Here is an 18,185-nt window from a genome sequence, read left to right as displayed (position 1 = left end):
GCAGACAAATTCATGGAAAATACAGACCAAAAAAAAAAAAAAAAAATAGAAGAATTCACGAAAATAATGCAGGAACAAAACCATGGTACAGCAGAGCAGGTCTAGCTGAAGAGGAGTTGCTGAGATGGGTTGCTTGTGGCATGTACTACAGCCAACAGGGCGGGCTGGGAATCAGTGCACGGCAGGTTCCAGTAGGCTGTGCCTGTGCTGCTTGAGGGGTGTGATGTTCAGTGCACGATGCAGGTAGGCATGGTGGAGGGGGGAGATTGTGATGCGTGGAGCTAAGATTGGTATGGGAAAGAGGAGAGAGAGGAGAGAGCAACAGGAGCCAAAAACATACAAACAGACAAAAAAGAGTGCTACAGGAGGTTGCCATTGGAGTGGAGAGATGAAAGACTGAAGAAATGGAGAAAAACAAAAAGGAGAAGAAGAAAAGAAAAAAATGAAAAATAAAAATTAGAAAGAAAAAAGCAAAACAAAGGCCCCAGGGATCCCACCAGTGTGGCTGTGAAGTCCGGGGACGTTGCTCCCAAGATATGAAGTACAGCCTGGCTGGAAGCGGTAGAGGTGTCACTCCATACCAGGTATTCAGGAGACAGGAAGAGAAGGCACATATAGAGAGATGAGAAACTGAGCAATGAGGAAAGACAAAAAGGGCTAAAGGGAGAAAACAGAACAAATAAACAAAAAAGAACAAGAAAAACCCAAAAAAACAGGAAAAGAAAAAAGAAATGCCCTCAGAGATCCCTCTGCATGTCTGTGCAAAATGAAGGGGTAAGTCCCAAGCCGCACAGTACTGCCCAGCTACAACAGGCTCCCAATACGAGAAAAGAAAAAGAAAACAAACAATTCAAAACAAACAAACAAAAAAGCCCCATGATCCCACCAGCATGGCAGCACAGGCCGGGAAGCAGTTTCACATTCGAGTGGTGTTTCACAGTCTTTCAGGAAGAAGCATAGATGGCGCATGGAGCCAGGTATTTGAGAGTAAGGAGCGGGTGGTGGTGAGAAGTATGGAAGAAATAAAAAGAAGTAGAAAAATGCAACACCAGCAGCCAACAAAGGATGCTCAGGGGGCTGGCCAGCGCAGGCGGGTGGAATCCAAGCAGCACTGGGGTGAAGCCAGTGCTTCCCAGCTAAGAGACTGTGGCCTCAGAAAGCAGAGGAGGCTGAGTGGGAGTGAAGAAGGGTGGGAGTGGGAAAGTGTATATCGCTGGTTCCAGTTGTTCTGTCTCCTGCTGGAAGCTCCGTGAAGCTGCTTTCCCGTATTGTCTGTTCACCAATCTCCAATAGGAGTCCAAGATGGCGGATCTGTGCTGTGTTAGCTGACAGAGGATGTCTGCATGTATCTCTCCTCACTCTCTGTTCTCTGTCAGTTTCTGACTCCATTTGGTGCTTGGCCAAGTTCTTTATCTCTTCATTTGATGCTTAGTGTTTCAGAATTGTCATTTTCTCTGTTTAGCTTGGTTTTTCGGAACTTTGCTATGGAGGGATGGCATGGTGCTTTTGTCTATAGTGCCATGTTGCCCCAAAGTCTCTCTTTTTTTCTTTTACTGGGATGTTTTGGAAACTCATTCTCTTAGTCTCTTGCTCACTTTCACTTTTTACCTATCCTCATATTTTTCTCCTCTATTAATGCATTGACTATGCAAAGGGATTCAACCGTGTGGATCATAACAAATTATGGACAACATTGTAAAGAATGAGAATTCCAGAACACTTAATTGTGTTCATGAGGAACATGTACATAGACCAAGAGGCAGTCATTTGAACAGAACAAGGGAATACTGTGTGGTTTAAAATCAGGTGTTTCATCATACTTATTCAATGTATATGCTTAGCAAATAATCTAAGAAGCTGGATTATGTGAAGAACTCAGAATCGGGATTGGAGGAAGACACTTTAACAACTGCAATATGCAGATGACACAACCTTCCTTGCTGAAAGAGAAGAGGACTTGAAGCACTTACTGATGAAGATCAAAGACCACTGCCTTCAGTATGGATTACACCTCAATGTAAAGAAAACAAAAATCCTCACAACTAAGCCAATAAGCAACATCATGATAAACAGAGAAAATATTGAAGTTGTCAAGAATTTCATTTTACTTGTATCCACAATCAACACCCATGGAAGCAGCAGTCAAGAAATGAAACAATGCATTGCATGGGGCAAATCTACTGCAAAAGACCTCTTTAAACAGTTAAAAAGCAAAGATGTCACTTTAAAGCCTAAGATGTGCCTGACCCAAGCCATGGTGTTTTCAATTGCCTCATATGCATGCAAAAGCTGGACAATGAATAAGGAAGACCGAAGAAGAAATTTGTCTTTGAATTATGGCATTGGCAAAGAATATTGAATATACCACGGACTGTTAGAAGAAGGAACAAATCCTTCTTGGAAGAAGTACAGCCAGAATGCTCCTTAGAAACAAGGATGGCAAGACTTCATCCACATATTTTGACATGTTATCAGGAGGGACCAGTCCCCGGAGAAGGACAGCACACTTGGTAAAGTAGATGGTCAGCAAAGAAGAGGAAGACCCTCAACGAGATGGATTGACACAGTGGCTGCAACAATGGGCTCAAGCATAATGATGATTGTGATGATGGCACAGGACTAGGCAATATTTTGTTCTGTTGTACATTAGGTTGCTATGAGTTGGAATCGGCTCGACAGTGCTTAACCACAACAATTAATTACATATATGAATCTGAAAATGCTAATCTCATGCATGGAAGTGTCAATGACTTATGTAGTAAATATATGTTTATTACTGACCTTTAGTTGATGAGGTTCTTAACACTAAGGGAAAGGATGTATTGCCTCCTTACAAAGAGAAGATTCATATAGCTCTGTAGCAGTGTTGTCTAACAGAGCTTACTTCAATGATAGAAATGTTCTATAGTAGCCACTTGCCACATGTGGCTACTGAATACTTGGAAAGTGACTAGTGGGATTGAGAAACTGAATTTTTAGTTTTATTTAATTTTAGTTAATTAAAATTTAAATAACCACGTGCGGCTACTGGTTACCCTACTGGACACTACAGGTCTAAAGATCTCCAGGTCAATGGGAAACCTGTTTATCAGGGGGGTTGTTGGGGGATGACGGGGGATAGTAGCCAAGAGCCAAGTTATATAGGCAAGAAGCTCTTTGCAAACTGCTTGCAAAATTTTGCAGCCTTTGTTGGAACTGGGCAAGTGTCCTAGGTTTCAGTAAGGTCTGAAGTTGAGAAACCAGAGAAGAGATCTAGGCCTGGTGTGATTATAGAGAAACCCATCTCCAAAGCTAAACTTGGTATGCAATCTCTGCTTGTGTTGCCTAACTTATAAATAGTCTGTTCTTATAACTTAATTGTCTTTCCCACGAGGACAGAACTTTGCAGTTAGCAAAGCAATTTCACATCCGTTATCTCGCTGGATTTTCACAGTCAGGAAATGAGATAAGCAGGACAGGGGTTATTTACCAAAGAGGCCAAAATTGGAATCCTCAGCAGATTTCATGTAGAGAAAGTCTCTGTTCTGAGGTTACAGTCAGTGCCCTTAGTCCCTGCTCTGCCTTGGATCATCTGAGATAATCATCATTGAAACAGGTATCAAGCAGTTAAATAGAAGCTGGGCCAGGGGAGCAGAGACAGAAGCATCCCTCATCCATTTGTCCAGTCCCACAATGTTCCATGCAGTTTACTAGATCTCAGCAGTGAACAAGAATGGCAAAGTCCTTGGCATTTGTCTAATGGAAAAAGAACCCTGAAATCAAATCCAACTAGGGTTTGTTCCCATCACCTTTCAGCTACCTAGTCATCTAGTTATTATGGCCTAGTCATATAAGGATAGGTAAAAGGACTGTGGTTGCACTGTGCATCACAAGTGGAGACAGTCACATGGCTTCAATCATGACTGAACAAAAGCAAGCTTTCAAAAGGAATTTTCTCCCATATTTTACTAGTTTACATCAGACAAAATAATTATCCTTTAAGAGACTCTATAAGAACCTAAGAATTAGAGTATGTGTCATAAACTCTGAAGTGCAACCAGCAAACATTGGACCATTCCAATCCATAATAATCCTAGACTGTGGTTCTCAATGTTTAATATGAATAAGACTCATCTTGGAAAAATATTTTCCTAGCCCTGTCCTGATTCAGTCAACGGGATCCAGGAATCTGTGTTTTTATTAAGTTCTCGGGTGATTCTAATGCAAGTGGTCTCCTGACCATACTTTGAGGGAAAAATGATCAAAAAAACAAAAATAAAGGCTGAAAAAAAGGGCACATAATTATGTTTTCCAAGCCTCCCCCAATATTGCATGGAGAATAATAGCAGACATTGGAATAGTTACTCTTAAAAGAAAAGCCTCAGAAGGGACATGTGATGCAGTGAATTACTTAATACGACCCTTCTAGCCATAGATTTTGTAACTCCCACCAAATGACTAAGTGGGATTATGCAAATGAGGTGCTCGTGGCCCACCAAGGGAATTGGATAGCTTGCTAATAATGTAAATAAGGTGCGTGGCACCATTATGGGGGTGGGACCATGCAATAAGGTGTATCGAACCCTAATGAGGGGATTGGTCAGTACTGCCATTCCGTTAGGCTTAAAATGAGCCATCCCAGAGGCAGTAAGGGAGGATCTCAATACTGCCAAGAAAGAAGAGCAAGGAGTGGAGCTTGTCCTTTGGACCTGGGATCCCTGCGCTGAGAACCTTCTAGATCCAGGAGACAGGGAGAGGAGCTGTAACACAGAAGACAGCTAGAGATGGCAGTGCAAGACAACAGGAATCAGGAGACCAATGCAAGACAGCTGCAGAGGGGCTTGCTGACCCAGGAACAAGAAACCTGAGCACCTTCTGGCAAGAGGCTTACTGGTGGAGTGGGCTAAAAGAACTTTGTAACACTTGCCAGAGCAGGGCAGAGGCCAGGTTGAGGGACAACTGTATCCTGATTGTTCCTGCTGCTGAATTGTAACCTGTTACTTCCCTAGCAAGCCCCATAATTGTGAGTATTGTCAGTGAGTTCTGTGTGGCCACTGCAACAAATTATGGAACCCAGCAGAGTAGAGGGTGCCATGGGAGGGACATGTCAGAACTGGTAAAAAGGGGAGAGGGAGGAGGCACACCTGGCTTCTGACTCAAAGGAGTCAGCCTTGGGCCGTTGATCCTGATTCTCCTTCCCCTTTGTGAAGTTAAAGGAGGTCAGATGCTGGCCCCGCCATGCCATTTTTACAGGACATATGACTAAAATATTCGTAAAGGGTCATCACAATGAAAAGGACATAGCCTGGTTTTTTCTTATTCAAGTCAGAATTTGGGCCAATGGGTAGAAGTTATAGGGATGAAGATTTCAACTCAATACAAGGAAGACCTTTTCAAACTCTAGGGCTCCCCAACCACTGAAGCAGGCTCATCCAGTCCTGGCTCCAATCATTGCAGGAGTTCAAGAAGAGATAAGACAACCCTCATCGGTGGTGACGAGGGAATTGTTGGTTAGGTAGCAATTCCTTAGGCTCCTGTTAAAACTTGTACACATCTCCAGTGATACTCACTGTACTGTGGCTAGCTGCTCATGTGTCTATTTCCTCAGACTATGAGCTCAATGAGATACTAAGTTTCATTCATCTTTATGTATATCAGTGCATATATAGTGTCTGGTACCTTAGGTGCTCAGTAAATGGTTTCTGTGAATCACATCTCAGAGCCTAATAAACCAAGTTCTAGAATTTGCAAACCTGGACTTCTGATGAGCTTCCTATAACCTCAACAGCAAAATTTGGATTTTACAGCAATCTCTTCTGTTATCCACAGTGAGCCCTTAGCAATACTCCTGGCTCTTTTCCTTCAGTAAAGGTCTTACACTCTTCTTTTACATTTTTTTTTTAAGGAACTTTAGAGTTATTTCTTCTGTAGATGGTACTGTTTTCCCTAATTCACATTCTAATTGGTTATTTCTAGTATGTAGGAAAGCGACTGATTGTTGGGTGCTGATCTTATCTCTGGGCATCCTTGTGAACTGTCTTTTTAGTTTTCACAGTTTACAATGGTAATGTAAATTACCACATTGTTTATCAATAATAGCAGTTTTGTTCTTTTCCCCCCCAATTTTTATACTTCACTTTCTTCTTTCTGTCTTTTGGGTGTTAGATGTACAATGTTGAACAGTAGAGGTAATAAGGCATCCTTGTGTTATTCCTGACTTTATTAGGAATGCAGGCCAATTTTTATCATTAGGTTATTTCCTCCCTTTTCTGCCAGCATGTGTGGTATGGGTTTCCAAGAGCAGGGAAAGTGCCTGCTATGAGACTAAGGAAGGTGTTGGTGGATGCGGAACATCTAGCCACAGGACCAGGTTAAGGATCTGACAAGGAGAGAGACACTTGGTTCCAAATTCACTAATTATCAGTTTCTACACATAGTGAGTCTCTCAGAATATATTGCCCACACACTGGCATTATGCCTCTATTTAATACATGTGTGCATTCAAAATTAAAACTGCCCCAAGAAACATTTACATCACAATAACTCATGTTTGGAAAATTTTTAGAAGGTTATGTAACCTACGTATTAAGATAAACTAGTTAATCAGCCAACCAAATGGTATTTTCACTTCTATCTTGATCCTGGCTTAGGTATTTCCAAAGAAGGCCATTAGAAAACAACCAAACACAACTGCAGACATCTCTGCTACTACACACATATTAGTCAGTACAATTTTAGGGATCAAAGTCCTCTGAGAACTCCTTGAAAAAACATATTTTATTAAATTGGCTATCCATCTTTTTGTTTAATAATATTATACATAACAAAGGGCTATAAAGATAGGGCCAAGCTTGGGAGACCTAGTATTCTAAATTATTAAGGCCAGATTAGCTTGTTTCTAATTCAACATGGAAAACTGAAATTCCATTCTCTCAAAAACACTTTAAGAGAAAGTTGTTCTACAATCCCAGAGTGTTGTCATGAACTGGCTTTCCCTATCTCTTTCCTTAGGTTGTAGATTAAAACCGAAAACCCATTGCCATCGAGTCAATTCTGACTCATAGTGACCCTACAGGACAGAGTAGAACTGCCCCATAGGGTTTCCAAGGAGAGGCTGGTGGATTTGAACTGCTGACCATTTGGTTAGCAGACATAGCTCTTAACCACTGTGCCACCAAGGCTCCAACCTTCTATATTTTTTAGGATCTCAGGAAAGATGTAAAAAGTACAGTTAATTTATAATTGTGAGCATTTTAATCCTTCATAAACCTGAGAACAATCATAAAGAAATTTCATCAACTGAAAAAACGTATTAATCACCTGCTCATCTACTTTTCTTCAAGCACTGCATGAAGGACTATTTGTATATAGTGGAGAAAGCCAGTTTCCACCCTCTAGGAACATATGGTCTAATAGAACCTTAACAAGGAATTCTACAGTCTAAAGCAGCACAAACACCATGAGAAACAGTACTATAAACAGGCCATTGCCATCAAGAGGAAGTAAAGGACAGTGTCCCAATTAAAAAAAGAATGTGAAAAAGGTGTGCTCTACAAACTATAAAAGGAAGAGTTTGATATCCATTCTGAGGTGGACGTCTTTTAAACTGATTATGTCTTTAAATGATTGATGAGTACCCAGGCAAACCAACAAGAGATCACTAAGAATAGGCCCATTTGAACTAACCTTATTTCTTTTTTAGAAAAGAGATTGAAAATGTCTGGATTTGAACAACTAACGGGTCTGCCATGATTTGGGTGTAGACAAGACAGAGAAATACGAGCAGGATGGTACTGAGTTGGTAGATTTATAAATGACTCACCAACTTTATCCAAATGGTTAAGATCAGCACGGGAGGTGGTAATCCTAACTCTGACTTTTCCTGGACCAGACAAGACTGGGTCCTAGGGTTAGAAAGCCTTGGGTTTGAATTTTGGCTTCATCATTTACTACCGGTGTGCTTCTGTGCAAATTACTTATCGTCTCTAAACTTCAGTTTCCTTAAAGTGATGATAATAATAATACCTACCTCTTTGGGGTGTTGTGATAGTTAAATGCTATGATATATGCACAGTGCTTAAATATAATAATGGGCACACTATTGTCTGGAATGATGTTAGGTATCATGAACACTATTATTAATAACATGGAAGTAGCTCTCTGATGACCTGTCCAGTACCTTTTTAATGGATGTCTTGGATGAAGATAATGAAGGCATACTTATCAAATTCCAAATTTTACACATGCAGCTGTAAATTTATTCAAGCATCATCCTACATTTTTGTGATTCATATTTTGCTCCTAGGATTGGATTTTACATTTATTCCTATTTAACTTTATTTTTTTGTCAGTATTATCCAATTCTTTCTCCTTTTTTAGAGTCTGCCCTCTAATATGTTAGTTCTCCTTGAGAACCACAAGGAGATGTCTGGATTTAGTAACATGATAGATGATGGTTTTATTTATAGAGATTAGGAAGACTAAGGAAATTCGAAGTGAGGAGGGCATGTGGAGAAATAAGAATTTTGTTTTGGGCACGTTAACTTTGAGATTCCTAAGAGACACCTACATGGGGTTGTCAAGGAAGCAAACGAGATCTTCTGGTCTGGAGCTCAGAGGAGAGCTATGATTTGGAGACACTACTTTGAATGAGAGTTGACAGCATGTAGATGATATTTACAGCTATGGATTTTGAAATCATATATAAGAGAGTGTTGTTTGACAAGAGTATCAAGAACCAAGTCCTGAAGAACTCAAACATTTAAAGACCAGACAGAGATGGAAGAACCAATAAAAGAGGCAAAGAAAAGGATTGATGGTGGGGTAGAAGAAAAACCAGGGAAGTATGGTGTTTTGGAAAATCAGTGTGGAAAGTATTTCATGAAGGAAGATTGACCAACTGTGAGAAGTCATATAAGAATACTGTTTTCAACATTTGACACTTACATATGATAAAAGTTAACCAGAGTTTAAAAAGCAAGTAGAAGATGGAGAGATGTATTTGCAAATTATATGACAAAGGCTTAATAGTCAGAATATAGTAAAGAACACCCAGAAATTAATAAGAAAAATACAACAAAGTTGATATAAAAAAGACTGAATATATGAAGAATGAATACAGTCAATAACTAATCTCCCAAATTATCTGGGAAATGCAAATTACGTAAAAGTATTTTTTCAAATTAGCAAAATAATAAAAGATTGATGATATTCATTGTTGCTGAGAGTAAGGAGTAGAGGATACTCTCACACTCAACCGAGGAGAATGCAAATTGCTATGGTGTTGTAGAAGGTCAATTTTATGGTATACATCAAAATTTTAAATGAACATAAATGTCAATACAGCATTTCACTTATGGTAGCTATCTGAAAAAAAAATACTGACACATACATAAAGAAATGTGTGCAAGAACATTAAAAACAGTACAATTTGTAATAGCAAAAAATGAGAAACACCTACATGCCCACTAATGGGAAATAATTAAATAAAGTTCAACATGTATTTTTAGTACAGAAGACTGTGGGGAAGTTAAAAAAAAAAAAAGAGTTAGATCTGTATGTACTGAAGTGGAATGATTTCCAAGATGTACTGTTAAAAGATAAAATCAAGGTGCAGAAAAATACATATGAATGCTTCCACTTATATAAAATAAAGGCAAAAAAATCTATGATTTTGTATATTTTTATAAATGCTTGTAAATGTATCGAAAAGGTCACCTGACTAATGTTAATTGTTGTCTCTGGGGATAGGGATAGGATTACAGGATAAAGGCTGATTTTACTTTTCATTACTTAGTTTTATATTTCTTAAACTCACCTGAATTTATTAATGCCCTACTTGCGTGATTTTTCAGGAAAACTGCAAATTTTTCTTAAGTCGAGTTAAGTCATAACATAACTGATCTGGAAAATTAATTTTAGGATTCATTAATTAAATTATAAAATAGTTAAGTTCTTACTATATATCAAGTATGTTGTATTTGGTACACAGCAGTGAATGAAACAGGTAAGATCCCTGTTCTTGTAAGACTTATCCTCTAGTGGATTCAGGTTTCAAATAGTCTTCTCTCTGTAATGATTGATCCTTACTTTTAAAAGATTCTCCATCCCCACAGAAAAAAATACCTAAGACCATCTTCCTGCATTTTCATGACCCTGTGAAGAAATGTAAGGAATATAACACGGAAAAGACATCCGTAGCCATCTCCAAACTGCTGTCTCATTGGTTTACGATTGCACTGAGGATTTCCAAAAGCAATAGGGATAAAATAGTATACAGCATGAGTAAAGAAAAATTTCTTGAGTTGCCCAAGAAATCCCCAAACCCTTTCTATGACTGTTTCTATGGGGAAAGGCCACCAAGTTCTAACCAGCTCACTTAACAAATGCACTGGTGGAGCATACGCTGTTTGTTAAGTTGTCGACAGCCTGTACTTAGGCAACTGCTAGCTTAAATAGCTAAAAACTATCTGGCACCCACATAGAAGTTCTCATACACACACTTTACTTTATGGTTGGATTCCTTTTATGACACTCACTAAGGCATAATAATTAAGAGAGAATGTCAGCCTATAGGAGCATCCTTTGAGGCCCTTCCAACAGCAGGAATCTCGACACCATTCTAGGCTTTAGCTACTAGTCTGTTCACACTGGTAAGCAGAAAATTAAACTCATGCTTCTGAGCAGTCTCTGAGCCATACATAGCATTTGTATTTCATAGCAATTCCTGTTTTCTCTTCTTTTCTTACACACATAAATGAAAATTCTCCCAATTTTCAGCTGCAAGAACAGCTGAATACTGTCATCATCAGAAAAATTAAAAGCTTGTCTCAATGAGGGAGCTGCTCTTTAGAAATCCCTGTGCATCCCAGGGCACAGAAAAGAAAAAATATCGTTAACAATTCCTCTTTGCTACAGGATGAATATACTTATCTCACAAGGCTCTTCACAGCTGAGAATAACTCTAGTCCAGGGTAGTCAGAAAATTCTCAGGGTTTGGAAAGAGGCATTATGATTAGTCTCTCAGCATTCATTTCTAAAGTCACTCCCACCTCCATCAAACCTATGCAACCTTGGGTAAGTCCATCACTCTTTCGTATTTCCATTTCTTTCCTTATGCTGCTCTCCCTGCCGATAATGGCTTTCCTGATATCCCCTCCATGTCTCAAATTCTTATAAAATGCTCTTATGTGATTCCCCTAAGACAAATCATCTTTTTTCCTGCTCATAATCCCATTCTAGATTCCCATACCTCTGTTATGTCATTTGTTATATTGTATTACTATTGGGTATTTATTGTTCTATTTTTATTTGTTTATCATGTCATTTTATGACCATCTTAGGCTATCAGGCCAGATGTTATTACTACCAATGCTCCTAATACTAATAATTTTATTAATAGTATTATGAGTACTTACTACGTGTCAGGCCCTAATATAAATACATTATCTCTAATTGTCAGAAAAATCCTACTAGACGGACATTATTGTTATTGCCAATTTTTACCATTGAGGAAAGTGAAACCAAGAGAGATTATGGAGATTATACTGATGGTTAGTAGGGTCAATGAGAGTCAAAATAAAATCTACTTTACTTTAAAGCCTTTTTTAAAATTGTGCTTTAGGTGAAAATTTACAGCTAGTTTCTCATACAAAAATTTATACACACATTATTATGTGACCCTAGTTGCTCTACCTATATTGTGACAGCACACTCCTCCTTTCCACTCCAGATTTCCCATGTCCCTTCAACCAGCTCCTATACCTTTCTGCCTTCTTATCCCACCTCCAGACAGGAGCTGTCCAATTAGTATCATGTATCTACTTGAACTAAGAAGCACTCTCTTCACAAGTATCATTTTATGTCTTATAGTCCAGTCTAATCTTTGTCAGAAGAGTTGGCTTCAGGAATGGTGTTAGTTCCAGGTTAACAGAGTCCGGGGGCCTTGTCTGCTGGGGTTCCTCCAGTCTCAGGAAGACCATTAAGTCTGGTCTTTTTACTAGAATTTGAGCTCTGCACCCCTCTTTTCTCCTGCTCCGTCAGGGACTCTCTGTTGTGTTCCCTGTCAAGGCAGTCATTGATGGTAGCCGGGCATCATCTAGTTCTGGTCTCAGGCTGATGGAGTCTCTGGTTTATGTGGCCCCTAAAAGCCCATATTTTAACCACTACTCTAAAAGATGGTTTTTCAATAATAGTAGATAACATTTACTAAGTGCTTACTAGATGTCAGAGTCTATACTATGTGCTCTACATACATTAGTTAATTTGATCCTCACAAAAGCTCTGTGGTATACATGTAGTGGTTACGATCTTAATTTAAAAAAAAAATAATTAATTAAGGTTCCAAATGGTTAAGTGACTTGCTCAAAGTCACAGAACTATGGAGACTGGGTTTGAATGCAGATGGCCTCCCTCCAGAGCCTGAACTGTTCCTCACTAAACTAGTCTATGACCAGATGATAGAATCTCCTTTCATCTTTGCAAACACTGCATAGGTTTTCAGAAATGACCCCTCTAGGAACACAAAACTGGAGAATTACCCCTTCTGAGCAATGCAAATTGAGAAAATTCACCAACCCCCTAAGCACTCACCTTAGCACATGTGTGGATCCATTAATGGTTGTGGTAGAACAGGGGGCAGTCTGGCCCAGAATGGAAGGTCTTCGGTAGCGTTCATCATCACAGCAGAGGATGATGAGGAAGGCACGTCTAAAAGACTTATTCAAGAAGGCGTAGAGAAAGGGGTTCAACCCAGAGTTGATATAGCCGAGCCAGAGGAAAGCAGTCCATACCTGCCCAGGGACAGTGTAGTCTATGAAAGGATCCACAATATTGGTGACAAAGAATGGAGCCCAGCAAAGGCAGAAGCAACCCATGATGATGCACAAGGTCTTGGCCGCTTTGGTCTCTGTCCTCATGCGATGTGTGCTGTGCTGGTCTGCTAGCTGGGGTCTGCCCTCTGAGGGGGCTCCTGCTCGTTGCAACATCTGGATCTGGTGGGCATGCTCCTTAGCTGTGACATAGATGCGATAATAGGCCAGCACCATGAGGAAGAACGGGATGTAGAAGGCCACCACAGAGCAGGTGATGGCGTAGGGCTTGTTGACCATGAAGATACAGTACGTAGCGTTAGAGTTCTGGTTGAACTTTCTTTTTTCTATCTGAGAATTGGAAGGAGAGAAAAAGAGAGGGAGGAAGGGAAGGAGGAAGTGAAGAGGAGGAAACAGGTGGAGAATGAGTTAAAAAAAAGAATGAAAAAGAAGAGGAAGGATTATGAAATAGGAAGAAGGGGAAAGGAACGAACAAGAAAGGAAGGGAAAGGAAGAGTAAAAGAAAAAGAGCAAAGGAAAAGGAAAGAAAGAAGAAAGTTTATCACCACAGCTTTGTTTGAGTTTTATAAACCTACAACATATAGAACCTTGATGGTAGAAAGAGATATATGATCACATCTCAGGGTGCAGCGGCTTTGTCTGTAAAAGAGGGGTGAAAACTCCAGGGAAGAGCAGAAGCAAAATGGGTACAAAATCATTCCTCATTCCACCTACCCAACCGGTAGTAGAGGTTTGTCTCTCTTTTCCCTCTCCTGTCTGCTTGCACATAGTATACAAGTGTCTCTTAACAGGGTATCTATAGACTAGTAACATCAGAATCATCGGGGATGCTTATTATAAGTGCAGATTCCTATCACCCCCACCCCCACCCACAAACCTACTCGCCCAAACTTCTGGGGGAGTGGGGCTGAGATATCTTCATTTTTAACAAGTTCTTTCTTTAAAAAACAAAAAAAATTCTGAAGCTAATTAACATCTGAGAACCATTGCATCTGCTAGTCTAAACCTAGTTTTTTGGGGGATATCATGGGGCACTTCCCTGCTTACTCCGTGCTCTACTAAAGGCTGTTCTCATTTTGGTAGCACAGTATTCAAAGTCTCAGTATAGAACGATAGCCAAGAGGGGCCTTAAAGTTAGGGAGAAAGAAAGGGTAGATTATTTTGGAATCACAGGAGAAAAGATTATACAGATTGGGCACAGCAAGATCATGAAGGGCCTTAGAATACAACCAGAAGAGTCGGGACCTAGGTAATACTTGCTGCCCCAACTAACTCTCCTGAACTCCCTCTTTGTAGGTGTTCATCCCAATCACTCCACTGAAACTGCTCAGATCAAAATATCAATGACCTCCATGTTGCAAAATCCAGCCCTGATTTTAAATGATCTATCTACGCTTTTTGACACGCTTCTTCCAGTAAATATTTTATTGAAATAAAATACATATAAAGCACATACATAGTAAACATACACACAGATGAAGTAATTATTACAAAATAAATACACCTGTGTAATCATTTCTCAAATCATGCTATAGAATATTACCAGCATTCCAGAAAACTCACAAATGCCCTCTCCCAGTCATCATTATACCCAAAGGTAGCCACTGACCTGTGTCACCATAGGTTAATTTTGTTTTCCAACTTAATATCTATGGAATAATAAAGCACATACTCTTTATATCTTCTTTCATTCAGTCTGTATCTGTGAGGTTCGTTTGTATTATTGCATATACCAGTAATTTGTTCAATTGTGGTATTAGGGATTAAACTACAATTATCCATTCCACTATTGATGGGCATTTGAGTTTTTTTTTCACTTTTTAGCTATTTTGAATACAACTATTATGAATATTCTTGTAAAAGTTTGTGTGTGTGTGTCTGTGTGTACATATATTTTTATTTCTCTTGGGCATATACTTAGGAGTGAAATTGCTGTGTCATAGGGGAAGCACATACTCAGGAGTCCCTGGGTGGTGCAAACAGTTGACATGCTCATCTGCGAAATGAAAGGGTAGAGGTTCAAGTCCACTCAGAAGTGCCTCAAAATAAAGGCCTGCCATTGAAGGAGCACAGTTCTATTCTGATACAAATGAGGTCACCATGAGCTGGAATCTATTCAATGACAACTGGCAAATACCGCCAAACCATTTTTCAAAGTGATTGTATCAATTTACATTCCCACAACCAGGGTATGAGAGTTCCAGTTACTCCAAATCCTCACTAACACTCAGTACCGTCAGCGTGTTGTGGTTCCTCATTGTGGATTTGTTTGTTTGTTTAATGAAATTGTAAAGTTAACTTGATTACATCATTAAAACACTCCATGTGTCCTTGACTTCCTTTCCAGTGGATTTAGATTAGACTTGTCTTGTGTTCTAAACTTTGTTACTGGAGTGTGTCCTGGCTGATATCATTCCTTTCTGAATGTTTGTCAGACTGAGCTTCTGCTTCTGTTTTATGATTAGCACTCTTGTTTCCTCCATGCCATAAGAACATTGTCTTCAAAATGATGAAATATTGTCCAGTTCTTGTCAGCCCCAATTGCTTTTTCTGTATCCTCAGTTTCAATCCAACTAGGCCATCTCAGTCTATTAGTATGTTCTGCTCTCTACAACTCTGTTTCCATAATCCTCATGATCTACCTACCTGATTGGAATCTTGAATCAAATCAAACAATGTGTGTGTTGGGCGGGGGGGTGTGGTGGTGGTGGAAATATATATATAGTAACTGGTAAATACTGCCAAAGAGTTTTCCAAAGTGATTTTATCTATCTATCTATATCTATATATATATATCTATATATATATATAAAATCTTGATGTTATATTATTAGTTGTGCACATACTTAGTATCATGTCTTATAATATAGTAATATTCTTATTGAATTGGTATTTTATAAAATATCTCTGTATATCAAGTAATATTACTTGCTTTAAATCCAACTTCATCTTTAACATTAGTAGGGTTATACCACCTTTCTTTGGATTAGTGTTTACATTGTAAATCTTTTTTCATTATTTTATTTTCAATCTTTCTGTCTCCTGTATAAGGGGCCTCTCTCAAGGGCAGCATATATTTGCATTTTGTTTTTATTAAGACTGACAACCTTTGTCTTTTAGTGTCTTTTTGTTGAAAAATTTAATCATTAAATATTTCATGTAATCACTGATTGATTTAGATTTGTCTACTATATTGCTATCTTATCTGTTTTCTATTTATTTCCTGATCTTTGCTCCATTTTCTTCCTCCCTTACTGTTTTTTTTTGGAATTATCAATTATTTAGTATTACCACGTTATTTCTCCCTCTGTTAGCTCATTAGCTATGCATTCTTTTATTATTCTTTATTTCAGAGATAACTTATTACAGTGTATTTTATATTAATAAGTTTACCATTTCTTGGGTAATGTAAGGATATTAAAAAATTTAGCTCCAATTACCCACTCCTGCCTTTTATGCCGTTGTTTTTATGTATTTTAATTCTACATATATTTTAAAACACTCGAGACATTATTATTGTTGTTGTTTTAAATGTTGCTGCTGTTAGGTGCCATCAAGTCAGTTCTGACTCATAGCGACCCTATGTACAACAGAATGAAACACTCCCAGGTCCTGCACCATCTCACAATCGTTGTTATGTTCGAGGCCATTGTTGCAGCCACTGTCAATCCATCTCGTTGAAGGTCTTCCTCTTTTTCGATGACTCTCTACTTTACAAAGCATGATGTCCTTCTCCAGGCACTGATCCATCCTGATAACTTGAACAAAGTATGTGAGATGAATTCTCACCATCCTGCCTTCTAAGGAGCATTCTGGCTGTACTTCCTGACAGATTTGTTCCTTCTTCTGGGAGTCCACGGTATATTCAATATTCTTCGCAACACCATAGTTCAAAGACATCAATTCTTCTTCAGTCTTCCTTATTCATTGTCCAGCTTTCGCATGCATATGAGGCAACTGAAAATACCATAGCTTGGGTCAGGTACGCCTTAGTCCTCAAAGTGACATCTTTGTTTTTTAACATTTGGAAGGGGTGTTTTAAAGCAGACTTGCCCAACTCAATATGTTGTTTGGTTTCTTGACTGCTGCTTCCATGGGTGTTGATTGTGGATCCAAATAAAAAGAAATCCTTGACAACTTCAGTGTTGTCTCTGTTTATCATGATGTTGCTTATCGGTCTAGTTGTGAGGATTTTTGTTTTCTTTATGTTGAGGTGTAATCCTTACTGAAGGCTGTAGTCTTTGATCTTCATCAGTAAATGCTTCAAGTCCTCTTCACTTTCAGTAAGCAAGGTTGTGTCAACTGCATATTGCAGGTTGATAATGAGTCTTCCTCCAATCCTAATGCCCTGTTCTTCTTCGTATAGTCCAGCTTCTTGGAATATTTGCTCAGCATACAGATTAAATAAGTATGGTGAAAGGATACAACCCTGACGCACATCTTTTCTGATTTTAAACCATGCAGTATTCCCTTGTTCTGTTCAAATGACTGCCTCTTGGTCTTTGTACAAGTTCCTTAAGAGCACAATTAAGTGTTCTGGAATTCCCTTTCTTTGTAATGTTATCCATAATTTGTTATGATCCACACAGTTGAATGTCTTTGCATAGTCAATAAAACACAGGTAAACATCTTTCTGGTATTTCTGCTTTCAGTCAAGTTCCGTCAGTAATGATATCCCTCATTCCATGTCGTCTTCTGAATCTGGCTTGAATTTCTGGTAGTTCCCTGTTGATGTACTACTACAACCATTTTTGAGTTATCTTCAGCAAAATTTTACTTGCACGTGGTATTAAAGATGTTGTTCGATAATTTCCGCATTCTGTTGGATCACCTTTCTTTGGAATGGGAACATATATCTCTTCCAGTCAGTTGACCAGGTAGCTGTCTCCCAAATTTCTTGGCATAGATGAGTGAGCACCTCCAGCACTGCATCCGTTTGTTGAAACATCTCAGTTAGTATTCCGTTAGTTCCTAAAGGCTTGTTTTTTGCCAGTGCCTTCAATGCAGCTAGGAATTCTTCCTTCAGTACCATTGGTTCTTGATCATATGCTACCTTCTGAAATGGTTGAACGTTGACCAATTCTTTTTTTGTACAGAGACTCTGTATATTCCTTCTAGCTGCTTTTTTTAAATTGTAGTTTAAGTGAAAGTTTATATTTCAAGTTAGTCTCTCATACAAAAATTTATACATACATTGTTATGTGACCCTAATTGCTCTCCCTGTACTGTGACAGCATACTCCTCCTTTCCACCCCTGATTTCCCACGTCCATGCAACCAGCTCCTAACCCTCTCTGCCTTCTTATCTCACCTCTGGACAGAAGCTGCCCATTTACTCTCATGTATCTACTTGAGCTAAGAAGTACACTCTTCACGA

The 18,185-nt window shown here is 39.0% G+C and overlaps 1 protein-coding gene across 2 annotated transcripts in view; it reads right to left on the bottom strand.

Annotated features, from left to right (window-relative positions):
- HTR4 (5-hydroxytryptamine receptor 4) overlaps nt 1–18,185 on the bottom strand; it is a 224,046-nt gene that overhangs the window by 61,316 nt on the left and 144,545 nt on the right. For both annotated transcript variants that reach the window (XM_004384919.3, XM_004384921.2), the window contains one exon: nt 12,571–13,139. In XM_004384919.3, coding sequence (XP_004384976.1) covers nt 12,571–13,139 — 569 coding nt within the window. The remainder of the gene's footprint in view (nt 1–12,570; nt 13,140–18,185) is intronic.

This window comes from Trichechus manatus, unplaced genomic scaffold (genome assembly GCF_000243295.1).
Source record: "Trichechus manatus latirostris isolate Lorelei unplaced genomic scaffold, TriManLat1.0 scaffold00130, whole genome shotgun sequence".
Taxonomy (NCBI): Eukaryota; Metazoa; Chordata; class Mammalia; order Sirenia; family Trichechidae; genus Trichechus; species Trichechus manatus.
Note: the sequence above shows the minus strand (reverse complement) of the source record. Positions and strands in the feature narration are given on the sequence as shown.